The sequence below is a fragment of the Penicillium psychrofluorescens genome (genome assembly GCF_964197705.1).
Source record: "Penicillium psychrofluorescens genome assembly, chromosome: 6".
NCBI classification, from domain to species: Eukaryota; Fungi; Ascomycota; class Eurotiomycetes; order Eurotiales; family Aspergillaceae; genus Penicillium; species Penicillium psychrofluorescens.
The window spans coordinates 2,082,034-2,096,189 of NC_133444.1; the positions used below are offsets into that span (position 1 = coordinate 2,082,034).

The 14,156-nt window shown below is 54.3% G+C and overlaps 5 protein-coding genes across 5 annotated transcripts; 3 read left to right on the forward strand and 2 right to left on the reverse strand.

The window, feature by feature from the left end:
* Window positions 1–734: 734 nt before the first annotated feature.
* PFLUO_LOCUS9272 (DNA-directed DNA polymerase) lies at window positions 735–3,870 on the forward strand (the record flags this gene model as incomplete). Its single annotated transcript, XM_073787082.1, has 4 exons — window positions 735–1,097; window positions 1,155–1,743; window positions 1,796–2,898; window positions 2,950–3,870. 4 exons carry the CDS (start codon window positions 735–737, stop codon window positions 3,868–3,870), a joined length of 2,976 nt encoding a protein of 991 aa, XP_073643273.1.
* Window positions 3,871–4,130: 260 nt separating this feature from the next.
* Window positions 4,131–5,255, reverse strand: PFLUO_LOCUS9273 (uncharacterized protein; the record flags this gene model as incomplete). The annotated part of the gene is made up of 1 exon (XM_073787083.1): window positions 4,131–5,255. One exon carries the CDS (start codon window positions 5,253–5,255, stop codon window positions 4,131–4,133), a length of 1,125 nt encoding a protein of 374 aa, XP_073643274.1.
* A 275-nt stretch (window positions 5,256–5,530) lies between these two features.
* On the reverse strand, window positions 5,531–6,398 carry PFLUO_LOCUS9274 (uncharacterized protein; the record flags this gene model as incomplete). Its single annotated transcript, XM_073787084.1, has 2 exons — window positions 5,531–6,235; window positions 6,291–6,398. 2 exons carry the CDS (start codon window positions 6,396–6,398, stop codon window positions 5,531–5,533), a joined length of 813 nt encoding a protein of 270 aa, XP_073643275.1.
* Window positions 6,399–8,059: 1,661 nt separating this feature from the next.
* PFLUO_LOCUS9275 (uncharacterized protein) lies at window positions 8,060–9,915 on the forward strand (the record flags this gene model as incomplete). Its single annotated transcript, XM_073787085.1, has 5 exons — window positions 8,060–8,287; window positions 8,514–8,616; window positions 8,671–8,739; window positions 8,791–9,402; window positions 9,473–9,915. The coding sequence occupies 5 exons, from the start codon at window positions 8,060–8,062 to the stop codon at window positions 9,913–9,915; spliced, it is 1,455 nt and encodes a 484-aa protein (XP_073643276.1).
* A 1,271-nt stretch (window positions 9,916–11,186) lies between these two features.
* On the forward strand, window positions 11,187–13,193 carry PFLUO_LOCUS9276 (uncharacterized protein; the record flags this gene model as incomplete). Its single annotated transcript, XM_073787086.1, has 1 exon — window positions 11,187–13,193. The coding sequence occupies one exon, from the start codon at window positions 11,187–11,189 to the stop codon at window positions 13,191–13,193; it is 2,007 nt and encodes a 668-aa protein (XP_073643277.1).
* Window positions 13,194–14,156: the final 963 nt, after the last annotated feature.

Genomic DNA, 14,156 nt, shown 5'->3' on the forward strand with positions numbered 1-14,156 from the left:
GGCCACTAACTGAACTATTGATCCATCCACGATGATGACGGCCCACGCGGGACTACACTTTCCCTCGGTTGTGCTATGAATGTGGCTTTGCGCACTGTCCATGAGGCTCCTCCGGTGGTGGTCTAGTGTCGTAGTTAGTTTAGATACATCACTTCTGTAGTCATGGTCGCACAGAATAAACCATAATTCCGATCAATTGAATAATTGCTGTACCCAGTATTGCTGTACGGCCAACTTGGCGAATATCCGGGTGTAGTGGAAAGTGTCATACAATAATGGCGTGCGGTCGCACAACAACCCGAGGACCAGCAGATGGAAATTGGGTTTTTTGATATGAACAAATAGACTTGCTACCCTTTCTCGTTGTATATTTACTCCGTGGCTTGGTCGTGATTCAAAATAACCAGATGCGACAAGAAGCATGTTCTCCTTCAGAGATATATATCCATAGCTTCAAGTATACAGCATGTATATGTACAGCCTATATCCTTCGCCGATAGTGATCTTACAACACCCAATGGCACTCCCACACGGCCCTAGACAGACTATATCCGAGTCACTCTACCATCCCCCGTACAATCGAACCAATGGCACTTTTGTCTCCTCCTCCCCCCGACATCCTTATCGGCTTATCAGATCCACGCTAGCACGGATCCAGTCACCGCCTCGAGAATTTTCCTGACGCCGAAAAGAAAGTAGCCAGCAACCTTCTCATTGTTGAAGACAAACTCATAATGGCTCCCTTGTCCAAGAAGCGGCGTCTCGAACTCGGCAACGTCGACACAAAGTTGGTCGAGATCTACGAGGACCTCGCCAGCGAAAAAGATGAGATCCGCCTCAAAGCCGCCCAGGGCCTCGTGTCGCAGTTCACCCCCGACAAGAACCCGGCCGACGACCAGATCCAGAAAGTGCTGCAGCGCCTCTTCCGCGGTCTCTGCAGTAGTCGCAAAGCAGCGCGCATTGGCTTCTCGATCGCCTTGACCGAGGTCCTGACGCAGATTTTCTCATCCACCAGAGATGCCGCGCAGTTTGGTCTATCAGATGCGCTGAAGATGTGGGAGGTGCAGTCGAATGCCACGGGCGGCGAGTCCGGACAGGTTTGGGCTGACCCGTAACTCAATGGCGGAACTGGTACTGACTGCGTTCCCCAATAGGAGCAACGCGACCACCATTTCGGCCGTCTCTTCGGCGCAGAAGCCATCATCAAATCCGCCGTTCTCTTCCAGCCTTCCGTGCCTTTTACCGAATGGACCAAGGTCCTCGACCTCGTCTTTGATCTCGCACAGAAAAAACCTTGGATCCGCGAAGAATGCGGCTGGATTATCTACCGGTGTGTCTACGATCTGTCGGCGCGCCAGGTGGATGGCAAGTTTGTGGATGCTGCGCTGGAGCGTCTGTGCTCGCACGATCTAGCTCGGTCACCGGAGGGAATTGCCATCTGGCTGGCGACGAAGGACATGTTTCCCAATGCCAATTTCCCCGGCAAGGTCTGGAAACATGATGATCCATTGGATACGAAGGAGCGGAACAATCTCTCCAAAATCATGAAAGAGTCTTCTAGCGGAGAGTCTGAGGGCGACAGCAAAGCGAATAACGCCAAGTCCTCGGGCGTATGGAATTCCAAGCTTCATTTTGCCTGGGATGCGGTCTTGTCGCGGGCTAGTGATACCTCTTCTTCCAAGTCGAAGCATTCCAAGTCTTCCCGTCTGAGTTTCGTTGAATTCTGGACCGAAGCTGTTGACAGTGAGTATTCCCCCGTGTTTTGGTGATTTTCTCAAAACTAAACCTTCCATAGATGGGTTATTTGCTTCCGCTTCGTCAGATGAGCGCAAGTACTGGGGCTTCCTTCTCCTCGTCAGAGTGCTCAACGACGGTACACCGCAGCAGGCCTCCCATGTGTTCACCAAAAATCTCGTACGCTGCCTGATGAACCAGCTTGCCGTCGAGGACCGGTACTTGAATCGCATGGCGGTCAAGGCCTCGAAAGCAATCCAGGGCCGTGTGTCGAAAGAGCCCGGGTTCGCTGCCGCAGCTGTGCATGGCCTGATGGGAACGGGCGGAGCGATCAACTTCGACCAGGCCACCAAGACCAAGACCATTGAAAAGACCGTGGCGGAAGCAAGCCAAACTGCCTTGCAGGAGATTGTCCCCCTGTTCGAGCAACTCATCCAGCGACCAGGCACAACCGACGATAAAACCGCCGCGTCCCATCGCCAGGTCCTAGCTGGCCTGCTTCTTGCCATTGTGCGATCAAAGGCTTCCTCCGAGGATGACTACCAGGGAACCATGGAGCAGATCCTGTCCATCTTCGTGCGATTCGGCTACTTCCTAGATAGCGGCGAAGGGAAAGCCACCCCGGAGCCTGCGCTTGCTCAGTCGACGCAGGAACTCTTTCGTAACCGCATCAATTCCTGCCTGAACAGTCTGATCGTCACACGGAAATACGCCGCAACTCTGCCATATGCCGTGGTGCGCCAGATCCGCGAGGCGGTCAAATCCGGGGAACACGGCAAATTCACCATCGTCATGGACGACAAACTACAGGAGTCCGTGAAGACATCATTCAAGGCATTGAAGAAACTCTCGAGCAAAGAGAAGAAAGGAGAGACCTCTGGCACCGCAGCATTCAAGCTTCTATACTCCATGACCATTCTCCAGGTCTACAGTGGCGACGCGGATGCCGTCTCCATGCTGGATGAGTTGGAGTTCTGCTACACCAAGTTCATGGGCGACAGCGATACAAAGAAGGGGGATACGTCTGACGCCTCCGATGCGCTGGTTGAAATCCTGTTGAGCTTTGCGTCGAAGCAGTCGCAGCTCTTCCGTCGTATGAGCGAGCAGGTATTCAGCGCTTTTGCGGACCAGGTCACTGAGAATGGACTGGAGTCGTTGATCTCGGTATGTTTCCTGGAATTTACATGACTGTCTATAGACTAACATTCCCTCTAGATTCTGGAAGCCAAGGAGAGCCTGGCAGGTCAACAGGAGATGTTCGAGGAACAGGACGAGGACGGCGAGGAAGAAGATGGAAGTGACGACGACGACGATGACGACGACGTGGAGATGGTCAATGCCGAGGAAGTCGACAGCGACGTCGAGGTCGTCGATGCAGACGGCGCATCCGATGCCTCGGCTTCAGACGAAGAGGAAGAAGAGGAAGAAGACGAAGAAGACGCCCAGGAAGTCCTAGATTTCGAAGCCAAACTCGCCGCTGCGCTGGGCACCCACCGTGCCGACGAAGACCTCCAAGCCGCCGAGTCCGACTCAGATGCGGACATGAACGACGACGAGATGGAGGAGCTAGACGCGCAGCTAGTCAAAGTATTCCGCGCGCGCCGCGAGGTAACGTCTCAACACAAGGACAAAAAGGACGCGCGTGAGAACATGGTCAACTTCAAAAACCGCGTCCTGGACCTGGTAGAGATCTTCATCAAGAAGTGCCACTCCCGTCTACTAGCGCTGGATCTCCTACTCCCACTCCTCCGTCTCGCGCGCCGGTCATCCGTCAAGCAGATCGCCAACAAGGCCACCTCCGTGCTGCGCGAGTACACCCGTCTCTGCAAGGGCACCGCCGTCCCGAAGATCGAGGACGCCGAAGAAGAACAAAATGTCTGGGAGCTGTTGCGCGCTGTGCACAAGGAGGCGGCGCACAGTGCCCCGCCGGCGCATGCGAGTGCCTGTAGCCAGGCGAGTCTACTCGTGGTCAAGGCTCTTGTTGCGCATGATAAGGCGGCTATTGGTGGCGTGGTGGATGCGTATGCGGAGACGAGGAAGGCCCAGCTGTGCAGCACCAAGTGCCATGTTCAGCCGGCGTTTTTCTCGGAGTGGAATAATTGGTGTGTGTCGGCGAGTAAGCAGTTGAAGAACTGAGTGTGGGTGGCGGGTTCCGAGGTTGTTTATCTATACAGATATTATCGAAGAGTGCGGATAGGTATTCACTTAGATGGGATATCATATCAAAATTAGTTACCTCGTTGGCTATATACATCATATAAATTTTCATCATCTGTCGACTGCTGTTGGGGCAAGAAAGAACAAACCAGTGAGAAGCAAAGCAAAACATACTTCTTCCGAGGGAATATAAATAAACATAAAGGAAGATAGGCTCCCACCCACCAGTGGACCATCCGTCAAAAGCCAGTGATATACCGATGCTCCGTCGTCTCCTCCAGCACCTCCAACCGCATGCCCACCTCGACAACGCCCTCATTGCGCGGTGCGCTCAGCATCCCGAAGCACGGTTTATATTTGATGCCCTCGTCGACGCGCCGGTACGAGACCAGCGTATCCCACGGCTGTTTCTTGTGCTTGACTGCAGTGTCGGGGTCGACGTTGGGCACCTGGCATCTTGCGCAGCGCGCCACGATATCAAGATCGAGAGGCGCAGAAACCGCAGACCCAGAACCAGACTCAGACTTCTCGGGATTACGGCTGTGGATACGCACCGACTTCCATGAATCCTCACTCCAAGGCGTTCCGCCGCGAACGACGATATTGGGCCGGAATCGTTCCACTGTGATGGGATCGATTCCCACTCGGCCCAGACGGGTGTTTAGTTCCGTCATTGATGACTCCGACGCTATGAGGATGGGATGCACGTCTGGGAAGTTGGTCGTCTGCACTCGGCCCAGGATGCGCGGGTTTCCGTTCCCCTTCAGCACACGCGGCGTGGGGCCTTTATAGGCGAGAGCGACCGGCTTCCCCAGAAACTCAGAGAATGCGGCGTTCACTTCCTCGCCGTAGATATACCCGTCCGTGTCCGTGTCCCAGATCTTGACCGGCGCCGGCGTCGTGTTTGCGGCGAGCCATTCCTGAGACGGGTGTGCTGGGATGCGGACCGTGTGCGGCAGACCCCTGTCACTTCCCTCAATTGATTTCCTCGGAATGGTAACTACCAATTCCAGTCCATCGTCACTTAATCCCGTCCCGATACGAGTCATATCCGGGATTTGGCGGATGGTCAGGAACTCGCCCGACGACGCATCAACCAGCATCCAGCGTCTATCAAGATCCAAGCCGTGTTGCCGGAGAGTGGTGGCTTGCACTTGGAAGCCGCGGCAGGATTTGATTGGGTACATGCGCAACGAGACGATCTCGCTGGATTGCGTGGGGCGGCGCCGTCGCAACAGTGACAACAGTCCTGTGTTGGACTGGGCGTTGCGGATCCATCCTTTGAAACGGATGGTATAGAGTAGTGGGGTTAGCAGGATGATACCCACGACGAGTGCGGTGAGGGTTAGATGCTGGTCTAGCATGACGGCTGTGTTTTATTGATGGTGACGCATGTACTTGCTCAGTTCGATTGGTAACTAGTCATTCTGCCAGGCGGTGACGCCTTGATCTTCGGAGTATACAGTTGGCTGAATCCAGGATGAAAATATAGAAATCAACAGTTAATTCAGGGACGTAGATATATATGGTAAATCTGGTTTAACACCGGGTGCAAATGCCAACAACAACAAGCCCACTCCAGAAACATGCCCACTGCCGCCGGTCTGTAGTATGAAATATAAATAGCTAACTTTCACCATTATGCATCACTCTTCTCATCAATCCAGCACCTCACCATGGCCTTCACCAAAGCAAGGGCAATGGTCCTTCCGCGCTCAACATCCGCATCCTCACTCGCACTCGGAACGTGCAGGAAAAGCACATTCCGGGCGCGGCCCTCCTGCAGCGCCAGCGACATACTCGTATAGAAGATGAAATCGCAGAGATACCGCCCCGCATCCTTCGAAATGCGCAGATCCAGCGTCGCAGGCGCAAACAGTTTCCAGGTATCCAGGAAATGCTCGTCGGGCGGATACGGCAGAACACTGGAGGCACCGGACGACGAATCAGATGCAGGAGGAAGACCTGGTTTCAGAATCTCCGGCAACCCCATCTCCTTCCACCGCTTCTCACCGTCTTCGTAGCCCGTGCAGCCGTCAATATCGGTCATGACGTACTCATCGCGGTGGGCGAGTGACTCCACTGAGTAATACGGTCTTGGGGAGGCGATGCCGATGTGGATAATCAGATCGGGTCGCCGGCCGCCGTGTGCAGCGGAGTAGTCGCTTAGAATCTGCGGGAGGAGTTCTCTCACGGTGCTGTAGGAGACTGGGATGGCGGTTGGGTACACATGCAGTGAAACGCGGCGGGATGCCGAGTCGCCCTTGGGTGAGGGGAAGCTGAAAGATGAGGGGAGCGAAGAGGCGATTAGATAAGAAGCATTAACGTTGTTTGTTTTGAAGGGCTGTTTGTTGGTCTGTTAGGATCCCGGGAAAAGAGGTAGAGGAGAGAGAACTAACCCCAAAGCCGGTGATGAGCACGGAGATCTCGTGCTCATCGGTGGAGGGTTGGGGCGGAATGCCGGCAGTGATGGGTCGTGTGGACACCGAGGGACCGTAGTCGCCCATGATTAGATTTGTCAGTTGGATAGAAGGAGAGCACGAAGTATAGAGTAACCAAGCCAGTCGTACAGGGAAGAAGAAAAGAGACCAAAAGATCCGATGAGATAAGTCACGCGGGGGGCACCCGCATGCGGGGGCTTGGCACTGGGTGTGTTATATATAGGTGTCCGCCGTTGAGTGCAATATAGAGGCCTATACTTTACCCAGCTATGCTCAGACTCCCCTCCAAAAAGTAGAAAGCACACCAATGAAAAGATTATTAAGATGTTCTTCCTTTCTATCTCAGCTCTTGTTTCCCCTGCCCCATAGGGAGCTGTTCAATGTCGGGCCCATTTCCCAAATCACGAAGTCTGCTCCCTGGGACTCCTCTCCATGGATCATTCAACGTCGTTTGGCCCACCTTCGACCGCCAAAATTCCCATTAGGACATTCAAACTTGACAAACTCAGTCTCATTGGCATCAAAAAATACCCCAAAGCCGTTAGAGTAACATGATATCCCTCCAAATTGATCGCGACCGGATCCTCGAAGGCCTCGTGGAGATGACCCATGTATTCGAGTTATATCGAGGTATAGTGTTGACTTGTTGCGGTTGGCCCATAAGAGTGGACAAATTCCAGTCAGTTAGAGTCAGATTCCATTAGTCTTCTCTCGATCGTTGGTGTCACATCTTTTGACGCATCCGGCATGGCGCCCAGTTCTTTATACATGACATGCTTGGTCAAGCGCTACAGAATCTCGCGACCGTGTGTAGACAATCGAGACTGATTTTTCAACTTGGCCTAACAACCCATTAGTCGCTGCATACCAATTTCATTTCATGAATTGCGGATGTCATCGTCATCGTCGCCTCTAAGAAGGTTGTCTAGACGATTTGTTGAGCCTCCGCTCTACGCCAAAGGCGGATGGTAGGAACCAAGAACATAAACCTGTAATGAGGTTGCCGGTATGGACAGTGGCAACGATTCGCACGCTGATTCGCATGCTTCTCTTTCCGACTCGATATTTGGCCCCCAATTGTCAGCCCGTGCTGGCTCAATGGATATGCTTTGCCTACTTTGGGCAGGAGACGGGACGCCCTAAACTTTCTTCCCCTACTTTCTCTTTGTTCCTCATCAACAATGGCCACTGAAAAACTCTAGTACTGATTTCGTAGTAGAGTAGGTAACTGAGATAGAGGAGAGTCTCTACTTAAAATAAGGCTTCGGAGTGGCGCCCACTAACTAATTATAGTAATTAGTCACAACGTATTAGTTATGGATCCTTCAACTTGCTTAACGACAACAATAATAATAACCAAGTCTTGACTAGTTCGCTAGTCGCAAAAGAGTATCATGGGTGGTCTGACCAAAGGCACCGCCCTCATAGGCGGGTAGAGGTTGCACTCTGATCCGAGTGGATTCAGCACTTCCATCTTGAACTGCCCCTTCAGGCAAGGATCCCCCATCTCCTTCAATACGCCCGGAGCCAACTCATCCCGGAATCACTGATACGTCGTGTAAGACCCGGCATGCCACATCCGAATCGCTCTAGTGGCCCCATACCCCCCCTTTCGAGGTATGGCCTGGTTTTAGATTATTATATTGATTGATGCGTGTCGTCTCGCATACTTTTTTTTTCTTCTCTCTTGTTCCTCTCACAACACATATAGTCATAATTACCACACCATGGCTATCCTCGCCCAAGTCCTCGACAGCCCTTATTTCATCCAGGGCGTCGTTGTCGCCCTGCTCGCAGTCCTGGTGACGAGCTTCTGGGATGATTTGAGCGATGAGATCCCTTACCGCCGCGTCCCCTTGGTCGGCAAGAATTGGTGGTCGGACTTGACGAACAAAAAGGCCAAGGCGCGTTTCTCGCAGAGCGCCCGCGCGCTGATCGCCGAGGGTTTCTCGCGGGTATGATCCCGGACGGCAAAAACATAGGAGAGGGACGCTGACACTGGCTAGGGCCGAAATGCTTTCCAGATTATGGGCGCAACGCGGCCGATGATTGTTCTGCACCCGCGCTACATGGACGAGATCAAGAGCCATCCAAATCTGGACTTTGAGGGCGCTAACCGCAAGGCATGTCGTTGAATGGACCACCTACCTATAATGCCGATGGCTGACGGGATGTACACAGAACTTCTTCGAGGACCGCATCGCTGGGTTTGAAGCCTTTCACCAGAAGAACACGAGTAAATTGGTCACTGATCTCGTTCGTATCAAGTTGACCCAGGCACTGGGTATCATTGCCCCCATCCCGGCCGAGAAATGCTCTATACTGACCAATGCCTTAGGGTCCCTGACCATTCCGCTCTCGAAGGAGACAGCTGCGACAGTGCATGACACTTTCCCCCCATCGGACGGTAAGTCCTTGCACCCAGCGGCACCGAGTTCCACCACTAATCCTCCCTCAGAGTGGAAGCCATATAACTTTGCATACCATGTGCCCTACATGGTAGCTCGCATCTCCTCTCTGGTTTTTCTAGGCCAGAAGATCTGCCGGGACAAAGAGTGGATCAATGTATCGGTCAACTACACTATCGATGCATTCACCGCAGCTCGCGAGCTGCGCATGTGGCCGTCGGTCCTCCGACCCCTGGTGCACTGGTTCCTGCCATCGGCCCAGAAGCTCCGCCAGCATCTGCGCGTGGCCCGGTCGATCGTCAACCAGGAAGTCGAGCACCGCGCCATGATCCAGGATGGCAGATTGCCACCCGATGACCCGCCGCGCGTGCATACTGACGCCCTGGACTGGATGCGCGAGCTGTCCCAGGAGTACGACACGCCGATAGAAGTGGGCCGCACGCAGGTCGGGTTGTCTCTGGCCGCCATCCACACGACGTCCAACTTGCTCACGAATATCATGTACGATCTGGCCGCGTACCCGCAGTACATCCAGCCGCTGCGCGATGAGATCTGTGCCGTGGCGGCCGAGGACGGCGAGTTCAAGAAGACCAGCCTGCTCAAGTTGAAGTTGATGGACAGCGTGATGAAGGAATCGCAGCGGGTCAACCCTGTTGGCATGAGTATGTCTAGCTAGCCCCGGCCCTCTCTCTCATGTTTCAGTTCGTTTCATGTTAACAATCATCCTTCCAGTCCTGTTGAACCGCCTCGCCACCGCCGACATCCCCCTCTCTGACGGAACCGTGATCCCCAAGGGCGCGACGGTCGCCGTGTCAACCCACGTCATGGGCGAGGAGAGCATCTACCCGCAAGCGAGCACGTACGACGGCTACCGATTCTACCACAAGCGACAGGAGCCCGGCAACGAGCACCGGTTCCAGTTGGTGACGACGACGCGCGACCACTTCGCGTTTGGGCACGGCGTGCATGCCTGTCCGGGCCGGTTCTTTGCAGCGAACGAGTCGAAGATCCTGTTGATTCATCTGCTGCTCAAGTTTGACTGGAAATTTAAGGAGGACCGCGGGCGGCCCAAGAACTTTGAAATTGGCACGGAGTCCATCACGGACCCGACGGTGGAGCTGCTGTTCCGGTCGAGGACGCCGGAGATCGATCTCAAGTGTCTTGGGGGGGCGTGATTGGGGGAACTATCTCCGTGTGATCTAGTTCTAGCTGTGCGCATTGCCAATATATCCATGGACACTCCTATAGTCCTCTTATACATCTGAAATCGCGAGGGCCCGGTGGACTCGAACTCGACCAATTAGCATCTGGCCTGCATGACAATACGGTAAACCCGCTGTAAGAATACACGCACGCGTCTCCCCCGCCTCCACGCGTCACGTCGTCTGAAACAGGCAAGATTCGATTCAACCGTCAACCATGGCCCCCAAACGAAAAGACAGACTGGCCTAACGGTGAAGGATGCGAATGATCGACGGTGTCGCTGATGCGCTGGGGATCATTCTTGGGCATGATGATTGAGCGATTAGGTCTGTATTTACATCTATTGACGTGCTCTTCCCGAGACCTCGTGCGTAGAGTGAAACATCCCGCGAGACAGTCCTTGCAGTGGGAAGGATGGCGTGGTGGTGGGAACTAGCAACTGCTTAGCCGAAGTCACTAAATGGACGGTGAGCGAGTTTGCTTGCTCTGCTACCAGCTTCGTATGTTGGTTTCTTTCCTTGCAGGTGTAGACAGGAGAAGAGAATTAAAGAGAAGAGAGAAATGGCATGGATATCACCACGTAAAGACCTGTAAAGCCAGTCTGCAGTCTCGACTTGTGCGCATTCCTGTCAGGTTTTTAGTGTCGCGCGCTAGCAGGATCAGTTGAGTGGGCCGTTGAGGTACCCGGTACTGCCCCCAGTACCCACGAGCCCGCCCACACTCAGGTACCGGGTACTCCGTCCACGCCCAACCACCCGCCTCCTCTTCTTCCCTGAGCTTTCTCTTCTTTCTCTTCCTCCCTCCACCTATTTCTCTTTCGCTCCCTAACCCACACTTCCCCCAAACTCTCTCCCACCCTCCCGACGAGTTCCTTCCGTTTGCTCGTCTCTTTTCCCCGTGGGTGTGTTTCTGGTATTTGGTGATGACGGAAGCGTCCGTTGCCTGGTAGTTAGACCTTCGGCCCGGGATGGAGCCGCAGATGTGATCCGGTGATCGAACCTCACTACTCAGTTGGCGCATTCCTCAACGGCGCTCTTCCTCCTGATCACTGCTACATACTACGACCACGCCTCGCCTGCTTCTTTTTCCTTTCTCTCTCTCTGACGACTCACGACATTACCTCGACCTTCTCAACGCTGCCCACCCCAGAACGAGGTAGCGATATTCCACCAGATCCCAAGTTCCGCTTTCCCAGTTGTCGATCAACTCTTGTGGCGACTGAAAACCGCAAACTCCCGCCACCATGGCTCAACGTCAGCTCTCGCGGACGCTGCCCAAGAACTTCACTTTCCCCTCTATGCTCAACGACGAGCCGAGGACCCCCGAACGCCTTTCTTCTACCGATATCGATGTCCCACCGCCTCCACGCCCCTCTAGCTCTAGTTGCCGGCTGCCGCGGGTCCGAGTTCGCTCGGGCACCGACGTGTGCGCCCGCATGGACTTGGATCTCTCCCGGCTCCAGGGCTTGTCGGATGTTCCTTTGCCTTCCATTGAAATCCCCCAGTCAGGCGCTGAATTGGAGGCGCCCTTTTCTGATGACTCTGTGACTGACGATAGGCGCTTCCTTGCGCCGCCCCGCCCGCGCATGCTGTTCAAGACACCCCCCGCGCAGATCCGGGGGACGCCTTTTGAGTCCTGCGACACGGGACACCCGTGGCCCTCGTGGGATCAGACCCCGGCTAGTACGTTTCCGCGCCCTGGTTCGGCGTGCTCCAACATGTCAGACTCGTCCATCGAATCCATTGAAACATTTGCGTCGCGCCCCTCGGTCGGAGGAAGCTGCACGAGCGCCGAGAGCGACATCTTCGAGAACTTCCCTTGGGAGGTGGCCAAGGAACCCGAGATGGAGTCTCCGACTCAGCCTAAGAAGCAACTCCAACAGCGCCCAAGCAAGAGCGACAAATGTTGGTCTCGAGACATGGACAATCACCTGTGGAACACCTATCAGCTCTACCTCCAGGACCCCACTATCACTCCCTTCAAGATGACCCCCGGCAGCATTCCGCCGCTGGGCATCACCCACCGGGTTGCTCGTCGTGCCAAGAGAACCTGGGAGAAGAAACGACACCGCATTACCGAATCGCGGCCCAGCAGGTCGGCCGACCGCAGCGGCAGCTCCACCCCCAAGGGGGCTCAAAACGGGGTCAAGTCGATGTGGCCCAAATCTGATACCACGACCCGCAGACGCCTCAAGCAGTTATGTCGTCGCAAGTTTTCCATCTCCCCGCATTATCAGCGTATGATGCAGTCGCGCAGCCCCGAGCCTGTTGCGCAGTCATTCATTGCTCCCGCGGAATCCAACATCCATGACTTTGCCGACGGTGGCTGCATGCCATACGGCACTCGTGATCTTGGTGTTTCTTTGGTTGCTCCTTACGAGCCCACTCCCTTATCTCGTCTGGCTGAGGAGACTGTTGCGCCAGAGGAGCCAAAGGAGGAATCATTCAACAATCCAGTGTTCAATATTGTCGAGTGCGATGCCAACGAAATTTCCACCCAGAATCTTCACGTCGAACGCGCGTCCACTATCCCGCGCCTGGGATCTCCCTTTGCTTACAGCACTTGGGGTCCCTCGACTTTGAAAAACCAGGAGCACGCGCTTGCTGCCTCCGCGCGTCGCGAAACTATCCATCTGCCTCGCCATCGCTCGCGACCAAACGCCCACAGTGGACAGAAGGTTCTCAACCAAGATGGCTACGAGATTCCTCTCCCGGAAATCCACGTTCCGGAGGATAAGGATTCTGATGACGAAGTCCGGCGCCGCCTGGAGATGTACCTGCGCGAGAACAAGGTTGCAGATATCGGCAACGGCCGCATGCGCATCCGCAGCCGCGGGGCCACTACCGGCGCTGTCAGCCCCAAGGATGTCAATCAGCTTTTCTCTCCTCCCTCGTCGCTCAACTCCTGCCCGCCCGAAGAGACCACTCCTGTGACGAAGCCGCCCACCAACCCCTTGCTAAATCTCAGCGGGGAGAATATCAAACGGCTGGGCTCGCCCTTCCGCATTGAAGGTGGATTCAAGCGTCGTGAAGGCCCGAGTCGATTCATTAAACATGCATCCTCGCTCTCCGACCCCTTCTCAAGCGGCGGTCCCCCCTCCTACCAGAACTCCGCCGCCTTTGACCCGTCCCCAATTCAGGAACAGCAGAAGGCTGCGAGCCCACTGCCGTACGACCCCACCGAGGAGGGTCTTTCTGACGCGGAGCGAATCCGCCGGCAGATCCTGAACATGCCTTTTACGCGCAGATAGCTGCTGCGGCGGGGCGTGATACCTCCGCTGTTGACCATTCTAATCCTCTGTTCCCACTTGTGCCATCGATTCATTTTCGCGCGATTTTCCAAGCTTTGCATAATGACCTGAACGAGATACAGACGGGGCCATTTTTTTTTCTTTACCGTCTCTGCAAGCTCTTACGACAGAAACGCACTTTTTTTTTCTTACGACTGTAACGATATGTTGAAAAGAGACATGCTCGTGCGCCTGGTTTCCCTTGGCATACGACGAGCATTTGCATTTCCCCCCCTTTCCCCACAAAAGCAATACACAATGACTTCCCCCATAAAGAAAGTCGTGATGGGTTATTTTTTTTTCTTTTTCCCTGCGGTTATCGGCAACCATTCATTCACATGAAACTCTGTGGACACCGAAGAAAAACGCGAATTTTGATAGGTTGACTTCGTTATTTTTTCAAGTCATGCACCTGTTTCGGTGTCAGGCAGCCGATTTTCCATTTGGGGCCTTTTCTTTGCCTTTGCTGGCGAACTTGAACTTGTTGGGTTGTCATTTCATTCCGGACAAACACTGGCTGGGCTGTGAATCCCGATTGCAGCGGTCCTTTCGATCCTCTCTGTTGTCTTTGGACCATGTTGATAATCCGAGTTCACCCACCCTCCTTACACTGTCGACTGATTTCTTTCCTTGGTTGTCGGGGCATGGCGTCGTGGCCCCAAACACAAAACACAACAAGCAACCACAAAAACATTTGAAAAAGCTGCCACGAAAACCCAAAATGACCAACTTCTGCTCGCTATCAACTGCGATCCACTCCCTACGTCCTTCTTTCCAATCTCATTTTGGTTTCCCAGCTGTCCCTCTGTCAAGATATGCACGCGACACTGGAACCATTTTACTTCTTCGATTCAACCCGTCACACTATGAGATGACCCGGACCGCGCCTTTGCACCAAAAGGCCGCCCATCCCCTTCCCCCCAA